General features: G+C 43.1%; 1 protein-coding gene across 1 annotated transcript in view; it reads left to right on the top strand.

Moving 5' to 3' along the window:
- Positions 1-19,614, top strand: part of GLRB (glycine receptor beta) — an 84,467-nt gene that overhangs the window by 23,867 nt on the left and 40,986 nt on the right. Inside the window, exon 3 of the mRNA XM_061191779.1 lies at positions 19,499-19,605. Coding sequence (XP_061047762.1) covers positions 19,499-19,605 — 107 coding nt within the window. The remainder of the gene's footprint in view (positions 1-19,498; positions 19,606-19,614) is intronic.

Raw genomic sequence — 19,614 nt, 5'->3', positions numbered from 1 at the left:
TGCGCGGGCCTCTCACTATCGCGGCCTCTCTTGTTGCGGAGCATGGGCTCCAGACGCGCAGGCTCAGTGATTGTGGCTCTCGGGCCCAGTCGCTCCGCGGCATGTGGGATCTTCCCAGACCAGGGCTTGAACCCGTGTCCCCTGCATTGGCAGGCAGATTCTCAACCACTGCGCTACCAGGGAAGCCCTAAACATTTTTGAAGTATTATTTGCTGACAGAAAAGTGCACTAATCTTAAGTATACAACTTAAGTGTTCGCGTGTAAGCATGTAACCAGCACCCAGGTCTAGAAATAGAACATTACCAAAGCCTTAGCAGCCACTCACTGTCTTCTTCCCATTACTCACTGCCTTCTCGAAGATGACCATACTGTATATTGTTTGCCCATTTTTGAAATGTATATAAATGGAGTAATCCTGTAAGCATCTGTAAGATTGATCCGTAATGTTAAATGTAGCAATAGTTCAGCCATTTTCATTGCTGCATAATAATCCATTATAGAAATCACTATCCTTTATTTTTCTATCCTACTCTTTGTAGACATTTGTGTTGTTTCCAAATAGGCACACACACACACACCCCCTAATAAAAACTTTTATGGAGAATATGTAGGGAACTTTTAGAAATCATTAGGAAGAGGGCAGACAGCCTAATTGAATATGACCAAATGATGGTAGCCAAAAGGCCAAAAGCATATGTAAAGATGATCAACTTCACTACTCATCACGGAAATGCACATTAAAATTACAGTGGGATACTATTATACAGCTACCAGAGTGGCTAAAATGGAAACAAAAGGGAAATACCAGGTGTGAATGAGAATGTGAACAAGTACAGTCCTCACGTACTGCTGGTGAAAGTTCAAATTGGCATCAACATCTGATAAACCATTTGGCAGTATCCTGTGAGATGGAAAACTCATATACCCTATGACCCAGCCGTTTTATTCCTACATATATCTCAGCAGAAACATGTACACATGTTTACCAAAATCTATAACAAATAAATATTCATAGGAGCACTGTTTGAAATTACCAAAAATATAATTCATCATTTTTAAGCTTGGCTGTGCTTTTTTTTTTTTTTTAAATTAAAATTAATTTAATTTATTTATTTATTTTTGGCTGTGTTGGGTCTTCGTTTCTGTGCAAGGGCTTTCTCCAGTTGCGGCGAGCGGGGGCCACTCTTCATTGCGGTGCGCGGGCCTCTCACTGTCGCGGCCTGTCTTGTTGTGGAGCACAGGCTCCAGACGTGCAGGCTCAGTAGTTGTGGCTCACGGGCCTAGCCGCTCCGTGGCATGTGGGATCTTCCCGGACCGGGGCACGAACCCGTGTCCCCTGCATTGGCAGGCGGATTCCCAACCACTGCGCCACCAGGGAAGCCCCAGCTGTGCTTTTTTGATTCAAAGGATTCAACATTTTTCAGACTAAAGTAATGTTCAGCATCACTTAGGTCGGGCAATTGGAATTTCGGTAGTACACAGATAGATTGAGTTGGCTAGAATAAGAATCCTATGAAGAAGGCAAAATTGACATTTGAAGCTGTAATTAAAATATCCATGATAAAGACAAACCCCTTTAAGTTATTCCTGGAATTACTGTGCATCTTCTTACTTAGCAAAATTAGGTGGGTCTAGTCAGCTCTGAATTATCGGTGGAATAGGAGTAGTTCTACACTAAGCTCTAAATAAAAGGTACAATCATTAGTATTTTGAGTGCATTTATAATATTATATTCTGGGATTTCACAAACCTTAGGCAAATTTCCAACTTAGAGCAAATGGAAAAAGATCTCTGTATGACTCTTAACCGGCTTACTCTTTCTCATTTCATTTTTTCAAAATGAATCATTTAGTTCATTCAGTTACTCTTTATTGAGCGTCTGCTCTGTGCACCTACTAACCTTGCCATTTATTCTGCACTAGCGCACAGATTCAAGGCAAAATACCTTACATACAGAGGCGTAGGAGCGAAAATCTTCTGATGACAGAACATCAGCTGTTTTTCTCCTAAGCCTCTGTTGTAGAAGCATACGGGATCTGTAAAACCTGCGTAGGCTTTAAATGAGGGACTCCTCTGTGCTGTGCAGTGGATGTCGGGTGTGGTTCATCCTTCCATTTCCCTGAATTCCAGAATCTTCCTTTACAGACCTTCAGATTGCTTTCTTGCCATATATTTGTCTGTCTTTGGAGACCTATTTCTAAGCATTATTGCACTAATCACCTTTCAAAAGTGTGTAACATTTTACGGGAAAACCTAATTGAACAGGGATATTAAAATGAAGACTTCCTTATGGACAGCAGGTAAATGACCTTGCAGGTGAAGAAATAGCATCGATAAGCCATGACCCGCTATTCTCTTTTACATGTTATTCTAAACACTTCATATCAGAAATGAAAATAGTTTTTGAAATAGTTTTTACTAGCTCTTTTTGTTGAAATGATCCACGGCTGATTCAATTATTAATTAGGACAGAGAACTTGTATTTAATTAAAAAGCCAAGTTACTAAAATTCTAATTGATAATGTTCATAATTCTGAAGTCCTAGCTCATGTGAAAATTCTTAAATTTCTACTTTAAAAAGCCTGCTTAGCTTATTCATATACTAATCATATCTGCTTATATTAATTCATAGTCACCTTCTGTATTTGAAAGTCTTGTCTGTAGGTTATGTCCTGCAAGAATCCAAATATAGACGTGGTAATTGATTATTTGATATTAAGGACCATTTTAATTACTTATATTTAATTTTTAAGTAAAGGCTGACATTTGCTTATATACCTTATACAAGTAATCTATAATAACTCCTTACGTGTCCTGTTAGAAAGGACCCCGAGGGCAGTTGAAAGCTGGCTTAGCGTATCAGGAATTTGAAGCAGGATTCTTCCCGTCTCCGTCTCGGTGGAGGTTCCAAAGGTCAAGGACAGACATGCCGGCGCACGGGAGGTGGGATGCGGACCTCTGATGCGGTCGTGGCCGTGGGACCCCCAGCTCACCGCATGCCTCCGCGGCCTCGCAGGGCTGGGATGGAAGAGGCCCGGCGCAGAGGCTCTCGGAGGAGGCGGGGGCGCTGCTGGGGCTCTTTCCACGCTCCCCACTAGCCGTCCAGGAACGCTCTCCCTCCTCCTCCAGCCTGGTGGGAGGCAGGGTCCCCTGCGCGTGGGTCTCACGGTGGCCTGGTCCCCGGAGCCCACGGACGTGAAGGCGTGGCCCTGGCCGTGGGCGCGCACAGAGGGAGCTGCTGTGAGCGGAGCTCCGCTCCCAGTCTGTCTGTCCGGAGACGGAAAGCTGGAGTCTTTCCTGAGCCTCCAGCGTGGTCCCCGGAGAGGGCGCACGGGGCGGGCGGTGGCAGAGTGACAGCGAGAGTGCGCGGGCAGCTGGAAGCAGACGAGCTGAGCCCGGAGGCCCGGGGGCGCGGGAACCCCAGCAGTGCGGGATGCCTGAGGCCCGGCCCAGGGTTGGGGTCCGGGCTTGGCCCCTGGAGCAAAGCGCCCGTCAGTCCACAGTGATGGACGTTCTGGGGCAGGGGATTCTGAGAACCCCCCAAGGATGCTGTGAACCAGCAATGCAGGCGCAGAGCAGGAGCGGTGAGGCTCCGTGCGCCCGGGGCTCCCGGCCAGGGAGGGATGGACGGCCTCCCCGTTTGAGTCACACGCGGGGTTTTGCTGCTTTCTGAGGACGGGGCGTCTCCACCATGGACGCACCTACTTCAGTGGGGGACCTTTTTACTTCTGAGAGAGCCTGATCGCGGGGAGCCTGCGTCCCAGGGCCCTGAGGCCCTTCCGGCCCCCAGAGCGGGTCTGGGTGCGCTCGGGGGAAAGCAGACTTCATCCCTGAGTCCCCTGGATGCTAGCGCCTTCAGTAAGAAGTTACATTGGCTTCCAGCTAATGGTGATGGGAACCGACAAGGATGATCTCTCCTCGGCCAGGTCTCTCCTCTGTTACCTGGTGCAGGGAGGCAGTTCATCCCCAGAATGACATTCCTGCTTGTTACCTCGTTGTGGGACGCTTGTCCAGGACACGTGTCATCGTTCAGACGTGTCATTGCCAGTGTGTATTTTAGTGAAGAGATAACCCGAAAGAGATGACTCTCTTGTGTCCGTATTACAAACAATATTACAGGTCAGAAATGCTTCAAAGAGACTCTGCAGACAGGAGTGAAAGCGGAAACAGGCCCAGTAGTGGTGGTGGTCTTGTAGGAGTTTCGCCCAGACCTTAGGCTTCCCCACAGTGGCAAAAGCCCCTCTATCCGTGGGCTCTGGAGCGTTCCTTGGAGTGATTTACTCTAAAGGGCTTTGATACTTAGATTATTCCTTTCGGTTTCCAATTTCTGCTCTGGCCTCTCTTTACTGAATATCTTGTTTTTGAGTTTTGTTTGTAGTAGCAAGGAAAACACTCCCTTTTACTAGCTCGGTGCTGTAAATATCGAGGCAGCAGTAGGATTAGAGTGTTGATTTGGAAAAGAAGATGCATGAATTTACGTTACGTGTATGTGTAAGAAATCAGGATAGTCTACATACTTGTGAATCAAATCACATACTGAAAACTTCAACAGGTTTGGATCCGCTTTTTTCTGACTAGGGGTCTTTTTTTTAAAATTTATTTATTTTTATGTATTTATTTTTGGCTGTGTTGGGTCTTTGTTGCTGCGAGCGGGGGCCACTCTTCGTTGCTGTGCACGGGCTTCTCATTGCGGTGGCTTCTCTTGTTGCGGAGCTCGGGCTCTAGGCGCGTGGGCTTCAGTGGCTGTGGCACGCTGGCTCAGTAGTTGAGCACGTGGGCTCAGTAGTTGTGGCTCGCAGGCTCTAGAGTGCAGGCTCAGTAGTTGTGGCACACGGGCTCGGGCTTAGTTGCTCCGCGGCATGTGGGATCTTCCCGGACCAGGGCTCGAACCCATGTCCCCTGCATTGGCAGGTGGATTCTTAACCACTGCGCCACCAGGGAAGCCCTAGGGGTCTTCTTAATTGTAACCAGTTTCTCTTCCTTTGCCGATGACACAAGATAGGGTACCGTGCGCTGATTGATGTGTAACACCAAGTATTAGGTGTGTTCTAAGCTCTTACTTAAATCACCTCATTTAATTCTGAAAACATGCCTTTTATGAAAAAGAGTGATTTTCCAGGATTATCAGCACAGTTTACAAGACAGCTAATTGAGGCGCAGGGGTTAGGTGTCCAGGGCCACACCGCTAGTAAAGCAGGATTCAGACGCAGGCGGCATGGCTTCCAGAGCCAGGATGCTGTCACTAATGGTGCCTCTCACGTCAAGGGCTACATATTTCTTTCTTTTAGATGAGAAGGGGATCTTGCCTTTAATATATGGTTTAGGAAGGCTCAGAATGATACGGTGACAATCTCAAAATCATCATAAACCATCCAGAAAAAGTGTATATAACAACGAGGTACAGTGCCTCATGCCACGTAAACGCTATGTGAATAGTTGCCAGCACACTGCAGACTCCAGTTTGGCTTTTTGGAACTTTCTGGAATGTTTTTCTCCTCACATGTTTTCCACCTGAGGTTGGTTGAATCCTGGATGCAGATATGGCCGGATGACTGTACTACCGTCAGTTCTCCCATCTTTGTTATGCATTTTCATGTCTTAACAGTGTCTTTTGATGAACTGAAGTGCTTATTTTTTTTTTTTTTTGAAGTATAGTTGACTTACAATGTTGCGTTACTTTCAGGGGTACACCAGAGTGATTCAGTTATACATGTTTGTGTATCCACTGTTAGATTCTTTTCCCATATAGGTCATTACAGAGTACTGAGTAGAGTTCCCTGTGCTATACAGTAGGTCCTTGTTGGTTATCTGTTTTGTATATAGTAGTGTATATCTGTTAATTCCAAACTCCTAATTTAAAGTGCTTATTTTTAATGAAGTCTGATTTTTAAATTTTTATTAATGCTCTTGTGTTTTATTTAAGAAATCTTTCTCTGATGCAGGTCACGGAGTAGTCTGTTTTGGTTATTTTCCTAGAGGCTGTCACTGTCTCGTGTTTCACGTTTAGCTCTGCAGCCCACTTCAGCTCATTGTTTGTGTATGATGGGATAGGCACATCCAGTGAGGGCGGCACATTTATGCCAAAGGCTCTCCTTACTTTGCTAACTGGCAAGTGTACATTTACTGTAGGTCGGTTTTCGCTTCTCTTTTCTGTCCCACTGGTCCGGGACTGCTCACCTCGTGCAGTGACATCCCCCCCCCACCCCCCATCAAGGGAGTGGAAAGCCTCCCATCCCCTGCTTGGTTCTCCTTCCGTGTCACCTTGGCCGTCCTGGGCTCGTAGCATTTCCCTGTGAAGTTTAGAATCATTATATCCATCTTCACACAGGTAGATACAAAAGCTTGGGATGGTCCCTGACATGGTATGGACTCAATTTTGTTTCTAATTTTTAGTCGAATTTGAAATAAAAAGGTAAACAGAGCAACGTATGTGAGAAAATAGGCAAAGCAAATGAACTGGGAATGGAGATATTTATCGTCAAGTTGCGATAACCACCTTTTCCTAAATGTGGCTGGATCATGGGTATTTGAAAGCGCATCAGATGCAAACCTTAGCACTGAACAGTGCTCTTTCAGGACTGGGAACTGGGGGCTTTTGGATTCCTGTCCGGTGGCAATCACTCCCCGATTCCGGGGTTGAGCTCCAGGAGGGCAGGGGTTTTTGCATGTTGTTTTGTGAGCTTTTCCAAGGCTGAGGAAAATGCCTGGCTGCAGTTGGCTAACTCAGTATGTGTTGAATGCTACCCGTGCAGAATATGGAGAATGGTGGTTCTATTTAAGTGTGGGTTCTGTGAGGGAGAAGTAGATTCAACTCTTGAAAAATTTACACTCACAGAACATTTCCCCCCGAAGGTGTTAACAAATATAGACAATGATAGGCCGTAATTGATATTAGTCATGATTGATTAGTGAATCATTTGGCAACTGTTGGATACTGTATCATAATACCTTTAAAACGTAAGTTTCAAAATCAGTCACATTGATGTATTTTTGGTTACCTTTAAGGTTCGGAATTGTTGTAAAATACAATTCAGTATATTTCATTTTTTATCTTCTGGGTGCTCTGTGATAGCTTAATTCTTGGCAGGTAAACAAGAAAATTGTTCTGGATTGTTAGCGTGAAACTTTCAAGGAGGACAGGACATCTGTCTGACTGTTTTCCCACCAGGCATATGATCCTGCCTGTATCCCCCACCTTTCCCCTTTCAGAGAAGGCACTCCCCACCTCCATCCAGGACTAATTCTGTCTCCCATGACTTAGATTTCATTGACTCTGGTTTTTTTTTGGGGGGGGGGAATCTGAAATGGGAATTAATATTTTCAAGTTTTTCCACTCAACTGCATCTTTTATCACATACTCAGATTTTACATCACAGACTAATATAAAGAAAAATTCCCACATGTTTCTGAAACCCACACTTGTTTCTAGTCAGTTTTTCTCCTTTTCTGGAGTCAGTATAGTCCAACTCTTCTTTTGGAGGTGGTAACAAAGAGTAGATTTATTTTATTAATTTTTGAAGTCCAAGTATTTAGGAACTATACCCAATGATGTTTTGTCCTGCTAGTATTCACTTGGTTTAAAAAAAAACAAAAGCAAACTAGTAATTTGACTGACTTTTTTTTCTATCTTAAATTGAATAATAACTCAGTCACAATATTTTGTATGTATAAATACAGTGTGGATTTTTTTGGGGGGCGAGTTGTCACTGGATATTGTTTTTTTTTTTTTCTTAAATTTAAAAGATTTTTATTGTGGCAAGAACACTTAACATGAGATCTACTCCTTTTCACAGATTTTTGTGTCCAATACAGTGTGGTTGACTTGGGTACAACGTTGTACAGTAGATTTCCAGAACTTACTCATCTTACTTAAGTGAAATTTTACACCTGTTGATGACCAACTCCAGTTCCCTCCTCACTCCCACCAACCCCCATTTTTTCCTTTGTCTCTATGAGTGTGACTATTTTAGGTTTCTCATATAAGTGGAATCCTGCAGTATTTGTGCTTCTGAAACTGGCTTATCTCACTCAGCATCCTGTCCTCCAGGCCCATCTGTGTTGTGGCATATGGCGGGATTTCCTTTTTTAGGGCTGAGTAATATTCCATTGTGTGTATGTATGGATGTATGGACTGCTTTTAAAAATCCATTCATCTGTCAATAGACATTAGGTTGTTTCCACACAGTGTCTATTGCGCAGAGGTGGCAGGGACCCTGGGGTGCAGATGCGGGGAGGAGCTGGGGTAGAGTTTTATTTTTTATTGTTTTAATTATTTATTTTTATGTATTTATTTTTGGCTGCGTTGGGTCTTTGTTGCTGCGCATGGGCTTTCTCTAGTTGTGGCGAGCGGGGGCTACTCTTCGTGGCGGTGCATGGGCTTCTCATTGCGGTGACTTCTCTCGTTGCAGAGCACGAGCTCTAGGCGTGTGGGCTTCAGTAGTTGTGACATGTGGGCTCAGTAGTTGTGGCTCGCGGGCTCTAGAGTGCAGGCTCAGTAGTTGTGGCGCACGGGCTGAGTTGCTCCGCGGCATGTGGGATCTTCCCGGACCAGGCTCGAACCCGTGTCCCCTGCATTGGCAGGTGGATTCTCAACTACTGCGCCACCAGGGAAGTCCCCCAGAGCTGGGCTTTAGAGCTCAACACTGTGCACTAAGGTGGCGGGAGGGGCCATGGCCAGTGCCCCTGGTTCCAGCCCCGGCTTGGATCTCTGTGGTCCCCACGGGACTGGTATCCACCGGCCCCGTCATTGTCCGGAGGCAGGCGAGCTGGAAGCCCGTCCCTGGGGTGGCACCCCAGTGAGCTGGGATGCTGCTTCCACTCTTTCCCTGTTCTCTCGGGTCTGTGTTGTGGGCGGTGCCTGGGGGATGGGGATTGTGGGGATACAGTGTCTCCCCTTTTCCTACTGGGGTCATTGAGGCTGGTTGGGTGGAGAAGCCTGTCAGTTAGTTTCTGGATTTCTCACAGAGGGGATGGATCCGTGCCTTGCTGTTGAGATGGTGTGTCCACGGCGGGAGGAGAATTTCCTGTTCCATCTCCTGAAGTCCCTCCAATCAAATTCTTCATGCCATCTCCCGCCCTACGTCTTACCATTCCATCCAGTGTGGCTTCTGTCTCTCCCTCAGCTGGAAAGCAGCTCTCCCTTTTGCTCAATCCTGTGAAGAGTCTTTAGTCCTCAACTGATTAACCTCTCAGCAGCTTTGGTCCTGTGAACCAACCCTTCCATCAAATATTTTTTTCCTGGAGTTCTGTTGACACCACACTTGTGGGTTTTCTCTGTTGACCGAAAAAAATGCACAACCTAAGAGTTGAGAATTATGCTTTATTTGGCGGACAAAACTGAGGACTTAAGCCCAGGACGCAGCCTCTCAGAATAGCTCGGAGGGACTGTTCCGAAGAGGTCAGGGGGGAGCCAGGACACAGAGGAGTTTTTGCAACAAAGACCAAGTAATCGGAACATCAAAAGATTACTGTTAATTAACGAAAGCCAGACATCTCAAGTTAATGAATTTAGGACTTTTCTATGTATGAGAAGATGCAAGAGTCCGGACTCCCTGAAACCCTTCCTTGGACGTGCACCTCAGCTGCCGGGGGCCAGCGTCCTGTGCTTTCTCATCCTGAGTCCCCTCCGGGGGCACCGCCGGGGGCGGCTGTCATGTGATGGCTTGATGGCTGGAGCATCCTTTGTGTACTGATACGGCGGGCGACGTTCTTAGTCCACACCGCCTTCCTCTTGGGCGGCAGCATCCTCTGTGTACTGATATGGCGGGCGACGTTCTTAGTCCACACCACCTTCCTCTTGGGCGGCTGACCTTTGCTTAACTGTCGGCTCATCTTCCTCCAGCTGCTCATTCAACGTTGGGGCTCCTGGTGTTTCAATTCCATGTCCTGTTGTCACTGTAAACTTTTTTTTTCTAACTAGCGATTTGTCTAATCATTAAAATCATCCAAGGAGCTTTTAAATCCTGATGCCTGGGTCTCATCCCGCACTAATTCAATCTGGAGGTGGGGCGTGGGGCTTCGCATCTGTAGTTTGCAGAGCTCCTCCAGGGGGCTCAGTGCACAGTCGAAGCTGAGAATCACTGGACACAGTCATCAGAACCTGCAGCTTTAAACACCACCTTTATGTCAGAATCATCCGTATGTGTGTCTGACTCTTGAATACCTAACTAGCACATGCACTGTGCATGGCGTGTTGTGAATGCCGAGAGCTTTCTTAAATGAAACCTTAAATGACTGAAGGAGAAGAGAAATGCAGCATATTGTAGTTGCGTGACTGGTGAAGCTTTTGTTGTTCTTTAAGGGATCTTATTGTTTAACGTCCTAAATTGAGTTTTCTCAGGGACAGACTCTGAGATGGAGATTGACCTGCAGAATGAGATTGCTTTGGGAACAAGACCTCTTGGGGCTGAGAAAGGCAGATTCAAACACAGGAACAAGGCAGTTGCAACTGAGGCTTCAGTTGATGCCCCGGGAGCTCGAGGCTGGGATGGCCTTCCAGAGCGGCCTCGGTTAGTAGAGAGGGACTTGGGGCTTGGTATCCCCACAGAGAGTCTTCAGACGTGGGTTGCCTTCAGCTGAAGGCTGTTTCCGAAGAGACCGAGCTCAGAGCCTTAAGCAGCCACGTTTCTGGCAGCCTCAGTTGTGCTGGGAGATCTGGGGGGAAGCAGCGCCCCAGGATCCATCACAGGGCGATCTGGATTGTCACCTGCGTGGATCTTAGAGGTCACCTCATTTAGACCTTCATTGAAAGGTGAGTACGCAGAGGCTCAGAGAGGGTAGGTGATTTGCCAGTGTCACGTGGCAATCTCACAGTCTGTCTGGCACTAGAACAGTGCCCACTCGTAAGGTAAGAGTGTCTTCAGTGATACCCGTACTTAACCTTATTATGCGACTGCGGAGCTTATCCTATTACCACGTCTCTTAGGCCAGAAGGGAAGTATTTTACACTTATGCTACGTGTGGAAAACTGACAGAAGATAAGTCCTGTTCCAGTTGTAATTCGTCTCAGAGTCAGAGGTATTATTGCAATCCTAGGGATTCTGATTTGCTGGGCTGGATGGAATACCATTTCTGTGTAGTATGGAAAATAATTGCACAGCAAACATTTTGTTTGGGTTGAGGTTTAAGTTTAATTCCTTGTGCCATGAGGCTTGTATCAAAAGGACCGCAGCCTTTGAAGAGTTTTGGAAATCGCTAGTGTGCAATATATAGCATCTCTAAATAGATGTTTCTACTTCATGAAAAATATTTTTTTCTATGGGCCATGGGTAATGTAATTGCGTAATTGAAGACAGACAAGTTTGTCAAATGTTTCCATGGGATTTAACAGTTCCTTAAGCCCAACTGGAGTGATAAATAAAACGGTTGTTGAGGAACACTGTTTGTAATTATAATTCTTGGACAATTATAACACAACAGAATTTGCTGCACATATACACATACACTCATAAATACATAAACACATTCTTTTCAAATAATATAAAACTAATTAAAGTCAACTAGTCAGTCAAAAGTATCACTCACTGTATTCATAAACCTTCCGTTCACAATTTAATCTGGGAAAACCGAAAACCGAATGGAAAATAAATACGGAAGCTGTTAAGAGAGGTGATAATAAATTGTACTATAGTAAGACGAATACAAAACAAATAAAAATACTCTACAATAACCCCACAATTATCTGGATTCTTAAATAACTACTGACCTAATTTATTACCTGAATCTAGGAAGTGTTTGTCTGTCTTTGTATGTCTATCTGATTGTCTAATTAAAAATTCTTCCATGTAGATAAAAATGGGAACTAACCTCTTAGTAAGGGGATATGTACAGACTTGTAGCAGTGGTTTTTCATAAGCCCCAGCCTTCACGTGTGATCAAAATGTCAGTTTTACCTGACTGTATAGAGAGTTTACCTCCAGTTATGGCTGTGGATTTTGGAATAAGAAAGTGTGATTGCCTCTCTTGAATCTTTTAGCTTCTTTCTTGTTCTTTCTCTTAACTTTACTTTTTCAGAGAATTTTTAGGTTCACAGCACAATAGAGAGTATGGTACAGAGATTTCCCGTGTACCCTCTGCCCCTACAATGGCCTAGTCTCCCTCATTATCAACATCCCCACCAGATGGTACATTTGTTACAGTTGATGAATCTACATCGTGATCACTCAAGATCCATAGTTTCCATGAGGATTCACTCTTGGTGGTGAGCATTCTGTGGATTTGGGCAAATGCATAATGACATGTATCCATCATTATTGTGTCATACTGAGTATTTTCACTGCCCTAAAAATCCTCTGTGCTCTGCCCACTCATCTCTCCTCCAAATTTCCAACCCCTGGGCAACTGCTGGTCTTTGTACTGTCTCTAGTTTTGCCTTTTCCAGAATGTTATATAGTTGGAACTATACAGCCTTTTCAGATTGGCTCCTTAGAAATATGCATTTCAGTTTCCTCCTTTTATTTTCATGACTTGACAGTTCATTTCTTTTTAGTGCTGAATAACTTTCCACTGTCTGGCTGTCCCCCAGTTTATTTATCCATTCACCTACTGAAGGACGTGTTGGTAGCTTCCAGTTTTGGCAGTTATGAATAAAGCTGCTGTAAGCCTTGTGTGCAGGTTTTTGTGTGGACATAAGTTTTCATCACCTTTGGGTATATACCAAGGAGTGCTATTACTGGATCATATAATACGAGTATGTTTCATTTTATAAAAACCCACCAAAATGTCTTCTAAAGTGGCTGCACCATTTTGCTTTCTCACCAGCAATGAATACGAGTTCCTGTTGCTCCACATCCTTGTCAGCATTTGATGTTGTCAGTGTTCTGGATTTTGGCCATTCTAATCGGTGTGTAGTGGTACCTCATTGTTGTTTTAATTTGCATTTCCTTGGTGACACATGATGTGGAGCATCTTTTCATATGTTATTTGCCATCTTACTCATCTTTGGTGAGGTGTTTTTTATTATTATTATTATTATTATTATTTTTCCCCCCTCTTCTTTTTTGTTCCTCAAATAAACTTTTTAAAACAATTAGAACAGGGACTTCCCTGGTGGCGCAGTGGTTACGAATCCACCTGCCAATGCAGGGGACACGGGTTTGATTCCTGGTCCAGAAAGATCCCACATGCCGTGGAGCAACTAATCCCGTGCGCCACAACTATTGAGCCTGCACTCTAGAGCCCACGAGCCGCAACTACTGAGCCTGCGCTCTAGAGTCCGCGAGCCACGACTACTGAGCCCGCACACCTAGAGCCCGTGCTCCACAACAAGAGAAGCCACCGCAATGAGAAGCCCGCGCACCACAGAGAAGAGTAGCCCCTGCTTACCGCAACTAGAGAAAGCCCGCACGCAGCAACGAAGACCCAACGCAGCAAAAAATAAATAAATAAATTTTTAAAAAAAGAAAAAAATTAGAACAGTTTTAGATTTATAGAAAAATTGTCAAAATAATATGGAGTTCCCAATATCCTGCATCTAGTTTCCCCTATTATTAACATCTTACATTAGTTTAGCACATTTTTTACAACTCAAGACTCAGCCATAAAAAGAAACAAAATTGAGTTGCTTGTATTGAGGTGGATGGACCTAGAGTCTGTCATACAGAGTGAAGTAAGTCAGAAAGAGAAAAACAAATACCGTATGCTAACACATATATATATGGAATCTAAAAAAAAAAAAAAAAATTGGTTCTGAAGAACCTAGGGGCAGGACAGGAATAAAGACACGGACGTAGAGAATGGACTTGAGGATATGGGGAGGGGGAAGGGTAAGCTGGGACGAAGTGAGAGAGTGGTATATACGCTACCAAATGTAAAATAGATAGCTAGTGGGAAGCAGCCGCATAGCACAGGGAGATCAGCTCGGTGCTTTGTGACCACCTAGAGGGGTGGGATAGGGAGGGTGGGAGGGGGATGCAAGAGGGAGGAGATATGGGGATATGTGTATACGTAAAGCTGATTCACTTTGTTATAAAGCAGAAACTAACACACCATTGTAAAGCAATTATACTCCAATAAAGATGTTAAAAAAAAGAAGCAACAGTGGTATATTGTTATTAACTATAGTCTATATTTAGCTTGCTTAGTGGTTACGTAATGTCCTTTTTCTGTTCTAGGACCCCAGTCAAGATACAAATTGCATCTAGTCCTAACACCTCCTCAGGCTCCTTTTGGCTGTGACAGTTTCTCAGACTTTGTTCTTGGTGGCCATGGAAGCTTTGAGGAATCGTGGTCAGGTAGTTTGTAGACTGTCCCTCCACTGGGATTTGTCTGATGTTTTTGTCAGGACTAGATTGAAGTTATGTGTTCGGGGGAGGAAGAACACTGGTTTAGAAATGACAGTCCCATCACATTATGTTAAACGTACACAGAATCAACATGACTTATCACCTGGTTAAGAGGTTAAGGTTAATCACCTGGGTGAGGTCGCATTTGTCAGGTTTCTCGCCCGGAGAACTTACTGTTTGTCCCCCTTTCCATCCCGTGCTCTTTGGAAAGGTGTCGCCGTTCACCGCTTACACCAAGCTGGGGGTGTGATGCTCCAGCAATCTGAGAGCAGAGGATCTATGCCAGTTATTTGGAATTCTGCACGGGAGATTTGTCTGTGCTCTACCATTTAGTTATTTACTCAATCAGCCATTTTATTTACATCTTTATGGACTCATGCATTTTTATTTTATACTTTGGATTATAAGCCAGTACAATTTTATTTTATTGCTCAAGTCATCCTAGATTTGGCCATAGGGAGCTCTTTCAGTTGGCTCCTGTGTCTTTTTGACAAAGTCCCATCAGCTTTAAAAAAAAAAAAAACTTCCCTTATCTCACTTTAGGTGAGGATAACAGCATTTATTTCCATGAAGGAGGGTTTCTTAACCTGTGGGGCACATCCGGGAACCCTCAGCATTGCAAACGTTGTGGGCATTTTCTAAGGGAAGAACATAGCTTTCATCATATTCTCAGCGGTGTCTGTGGTGCTAAAAAAGAGGTAAAGAATCACTGCTCTAGAGTAAAGAGGAGAAATAATACAACGTACACATTTTGCACGCCTTGCTCTTTCCTTCCTCCCCGGTGCTTGCTTGAGTTCACATCCAGCAGAAAGATCTGCAGCTCCCTCCTTGGGATGACCTGGCTCGTGACCTGCCACACTCAGGTCGGAGAAGACCTGTGACCATGGTTGCTGCATTTATAACTGGAAGAACAAAACGGTCCTTTGACTCAGATTCCTGGTTTAAGGGAGGATGTGAAGCCAATATGCTCGCGCACACCAGCTTTGAAATGCAGCAGTGCAGTGTGGTCGCTAAAGGGTCATGGAAAAGAAGTACATTCTGCAGTTAATGGAAAACTGAGCTTCCCTCTTTGGAAAGACATTTCTGGATTTTTCCTTTAGTGCTGGAAAACATTACATCATCCTGCTCTACAGCCTGGTCCATTCCTTAGCATATTAGTCATGACATCAGTTCGAGTTGAGGTGAGTGAACAAAAGAGGGCAGGCTGTAAAAAGGCTTTTGATATAAAAGACATTATTTTCTCTAGTCATTTGATGACTTTGCCTGAGTAGACTCAGTTATTGTCTTAAATTAATATCATATTTCCATGAAATCAATCCTGTTGTGTAATAATGTCATAATCGCTGATAGATTTCTTGAAAGAAAACACAATGGCCTCTTCAGATGGATAAAACATTGGACTGAGATTCAGAATGTGAAATCTCTAATAACGAAATAGACGTTGAGCGTGGAACCTAATTAAAATCATTTAACTCTTCTTATTCCTGGTTATTTTGTATAAATACTAGCCACTTTCCAAATTATACGGTTATGTATGGTGAAGTGCAAACACAGGAAAATGTGCTGTATGCAAATTGTTTCAGCTCTCTTGAAGAAAATGATGTAGCTATCTAGGCTTTTAAAATATATTTTAATGTGTGGAGGTGACTTTAATGTTATTTTAGGATTGACCAAGCTGAAAAAGAATGATTTCTATTTTTTGATTTAGGTAGGAAAAAATCCCTGAATTCATCCATGTGAATATAAACTACATGAGATTTCACTTAAATTTTAAAATGTCTTTGAATTTCTAATATAAAGAAAGGTGAAGTGTTGATTAAAGACTCATATCAGGTTACTTGCAGCAGAGACATGAAAATATGTATTGACACAAATGAGAATAAAGAAAAAGGGCTATAACATATTTGATATACTCCTTTCTTTTAATTTCAAGAGATTTTTGTCAACCAACACTGTGCTTTTGCTGTTACTGGCAAATAAGATTTTTTAAAATTTAATTGTAGAGAGAAATCTAGGCATTTGGAGATGGCTAGAGGGAAGAGTGACCCTGGCAAGTTGTAGAAAGGGCAACGTCAGATTTTCCAGGACTAGTGATTTTAAAAATTGGTAAGACTAATGTAATATCTATCTACCTATCTATCTTATCACCTAAAGCAATACATGGATGGGTGGTAATAAGATAGATAGTATTTCACTTCCATTACGGCAGGCTTGTGAAATGACGGCTAGGAATGGGGGTTACCAGGTTTCACTCTTGACTCTACCACTTCAGACAATCTTTGAACCTTACTGTGACCTGGTTTCCATATACCATGTACCCTGTGGCTCCAGCAGCAGTCAGCTACTGCTGACTCTCTACCCATCTGGTTTTTCTCTTTCTCTGCTGAAAAGCCATTCTCTGTGTGGTTCATGTCTCTCCTCTGTAACCAAGGGAGTCTTTGTGATGATCAAGTGCAATCATGTAATGGACATGGTGGTTGATTACCCAGTACCTGTTCTCTATCAGATTATTGATCTGAGCCAATCATGATGGCTTCTTCCTCTTTGCTAATGGTTGGTTCAGGAATGGCTAATGCTGGAAAGCTTCTGAGGGAAATGAGTCCTTTTTCCTAAGAGGACATCTCAGGAGCAAATGCTCTTCATCTGGAAATGTTGAGTGAAGCTGCTACCACTATAGCGCCGGTGGGCATCCTGAGGCTGAAACCAACCTAGAAGAGCAGGCACGTGGGAGACTGCCTGGGGCAACGTGTATTCAATGCCGCACAAGTGTAGGGAATTACAAAACCATAGAAGCCACGATTCCCTCAGGAATCACTTGGTACATTCCATCTGGTTGGTAATATACACATAGATATGAAAAAAAAGCTACAAAGTAATTGCCAAACAGTAAATGTATCAGTTTGTGTTTTTTACAGTAAGCCAGGATGATTGGGGCAGGATTTTAGAAGGGCAGTATAAAGGATAGGTTGTGTTTGGATTCATACAATGTGGAGGAGTTATGATATTCCATGAAGGGGGGGGCGACTGATTCTGTAGGAAGGATAAAATCTGGTAGTGAGTTAGACGGGCTAGCCAATGAGTTTGGGTGACACTGCTTACAGATGTAGGGGAGGAAAGGTTTGTTGGGTTTTTTTTTTCCTCTCTCTATCCTCAATAGCTGGGTCTATGAAATAGTCTGACAGCAGTCATGCTAACAGGATAAAAGGTATACACATTTATTAATTTTGGGGACTTAAGTAACTTCCTTCTGGAGGATCTGTCTTTAGGCAGATAAGAAGAATTTAGAGAAATCCTCTCCCTGCATTTGCTGTTTTTCAAGTGCCTTTAGCTCAAAATAACTTTTATGCTGAAGAGATATTATGGGGTGGCAAATTCTGCCTCTCTTCACAGCTGGAGAAAAAATCAGGCTGGAAATGTCTCTACCACAAAAATTATCGTGGGACTTCCCTGGCGGCCACTGGTTAGGACTCCGCACTTCCACAGCAGAGGGCACAGGTTCCATCCCTGGTTGGAAAACTAAGATCCTGCATGCCCTGTGGTGTGACCAAAAAAGAAAAGAAATTGTTAATTGTCTTTATGTTGTCTGGTTCATTCTACTGCTTAGGAGAAATGTACTTGTGAAGGATTTTATATCGAGACATAATAATAGCAGTCCTTAATTGATCCAATTCAAGTGTAGTTTGTAATCCATCAATTCCGTTTTCCTCCCTTGAATGAGAAAACTTGTAGATGGGTTTGGACACTAATTTGCATCTTAATATCTAATTTTTCCACATAACCTCATTCTCTTGAGAATGAAATAGAAAAATGAAATGGAAAATGAATGAATGGGAAAATCTCATTACTGGTCCCCAAATCCTGGAGAATGAAATGGAAAAATCTCATTACTGGTCCCCAAATCCTACAGCTAGGATATGGGAGCTGATAAGGTCGTGAGGAAAAAATCTACTTAATCTCCTGCACCTTTGGGAGGTTTAACTAATTGGTTTTCATTTTTTTTCTCCAATGTTTTGGATTCTTTCTGAGAGCTACTTGAAAAGGTTGTCTGTATCAACTCATAGTAGTTTTAGATTTTTTCATACGCTTCTTAATATCTGTCATATTTCACCTGTAGTAGTTGTATCTTATCAGCACATTGTATGATAATTAACACAGAAAAGAATTGCCTGATAGGTCAGAGCTGGGATTTTAAAGCAAAGCCAAGCACATGACATTTTTTGCTTCCTATAATGTCATTTATGAAATTGACACTTTTACCATATTGGTACAGAATAGACAATGCTGGATGCTCCAAGTGTAGTTTTAATCTTCCCGTGATTTTCATGGATATTATTTTTGGACTGGGAAAATGATTATATGATAAGACGTTACAGGTGGTAAACGAATCCAAACAAACAGTAAAGAACAACAGTTTCCATTGGCTTCCAAGGAAGTGTTTATGTGGTCCCAAGCAACTACCAATTTAGTCAAGATTCGTTGTTCAAAGGTGATTAAAATAGAAAAATATGGCAGTTTTTCTGTTTTTGATAGTTGACAGCAAATATGTGCATATAAAAGAAAAAGGCAGCTGTATCTCAGAGCGCTATATTTTCCCTATTTAATTGGTCTGATATTTGAGGAACTGCTTTTACCAATCCCTGATGTATTTAACTCCATGGAGAGCATTCCTTGTGTGTTTCTTGGACAATATCATTTTATGTGTCAGCATGATTGTTTTATGAATTCTTGGACTCTCTCTGGCCATATCATCCTGTAGTATTCACATACTCCCTTTGCTTAGGTGGAAGGTTAATATATATATTATTCAAAAACTATTTTTTGCTTTTTTTTTTGGCTCTTGTTTCTTTGTCTGCCATTCTTTTGTGCTTGTCTAGATTTTGATTGCATGTTGCTTCAGGACAAGTGAGAGGAGGTCTGCTTAATTTTATTTAAAGAAAGTAACATGAAGTATTTAGGGCAGTGTTTCATGCATTTGGTAAAATTAAACGCTAAAATACTTTTTGTGTTTGTTTTTATTTTTGATGACAAATACCTTTTGGGATTCTGATAAGGTCTACTACTTTTCACCTCTATTTGGAAAAGTCATGCTACAAATTTGTCTCAAAAAGCTAAGTCTTTTCTCCAGTGAACATCACGCATTCCTGTTGCTTGCTATTCTAAATACTTACCAGGGCTTTGTTTCGCCTTTTCTCATGTTTTGCTTTTTCTCATATAGGCAGCAATCAGCCGAGGACCTTGCCCGAGTACCGGCCAACTCCACCAGCAATATCCTGAATAGGCTATTGGTCAGTTACGATCCCAGGATAAGACCAAATTTCAAAGGTTGGTCTC

Source organism: Eubalaena glacialis, chromosome 5, assembly GCF_028564815.1.
Source record: "Eubalaena glacialis isolate mEubGla1 chromosome 5, mEubGla1.1.hap2.+ XY, whole genome shotgun sequence".
Lineage (NCBI taxonomy): Eukaryota > Metazoa > Chordata > Mammalia > Artiodactyla > Balaenidae > Eubalaena > Eubalaena glacialis.
Note: the sequence above shows the minus strand (reverse complement) of the source record. Positions and strands in the feature narration are given on the sequence as shown.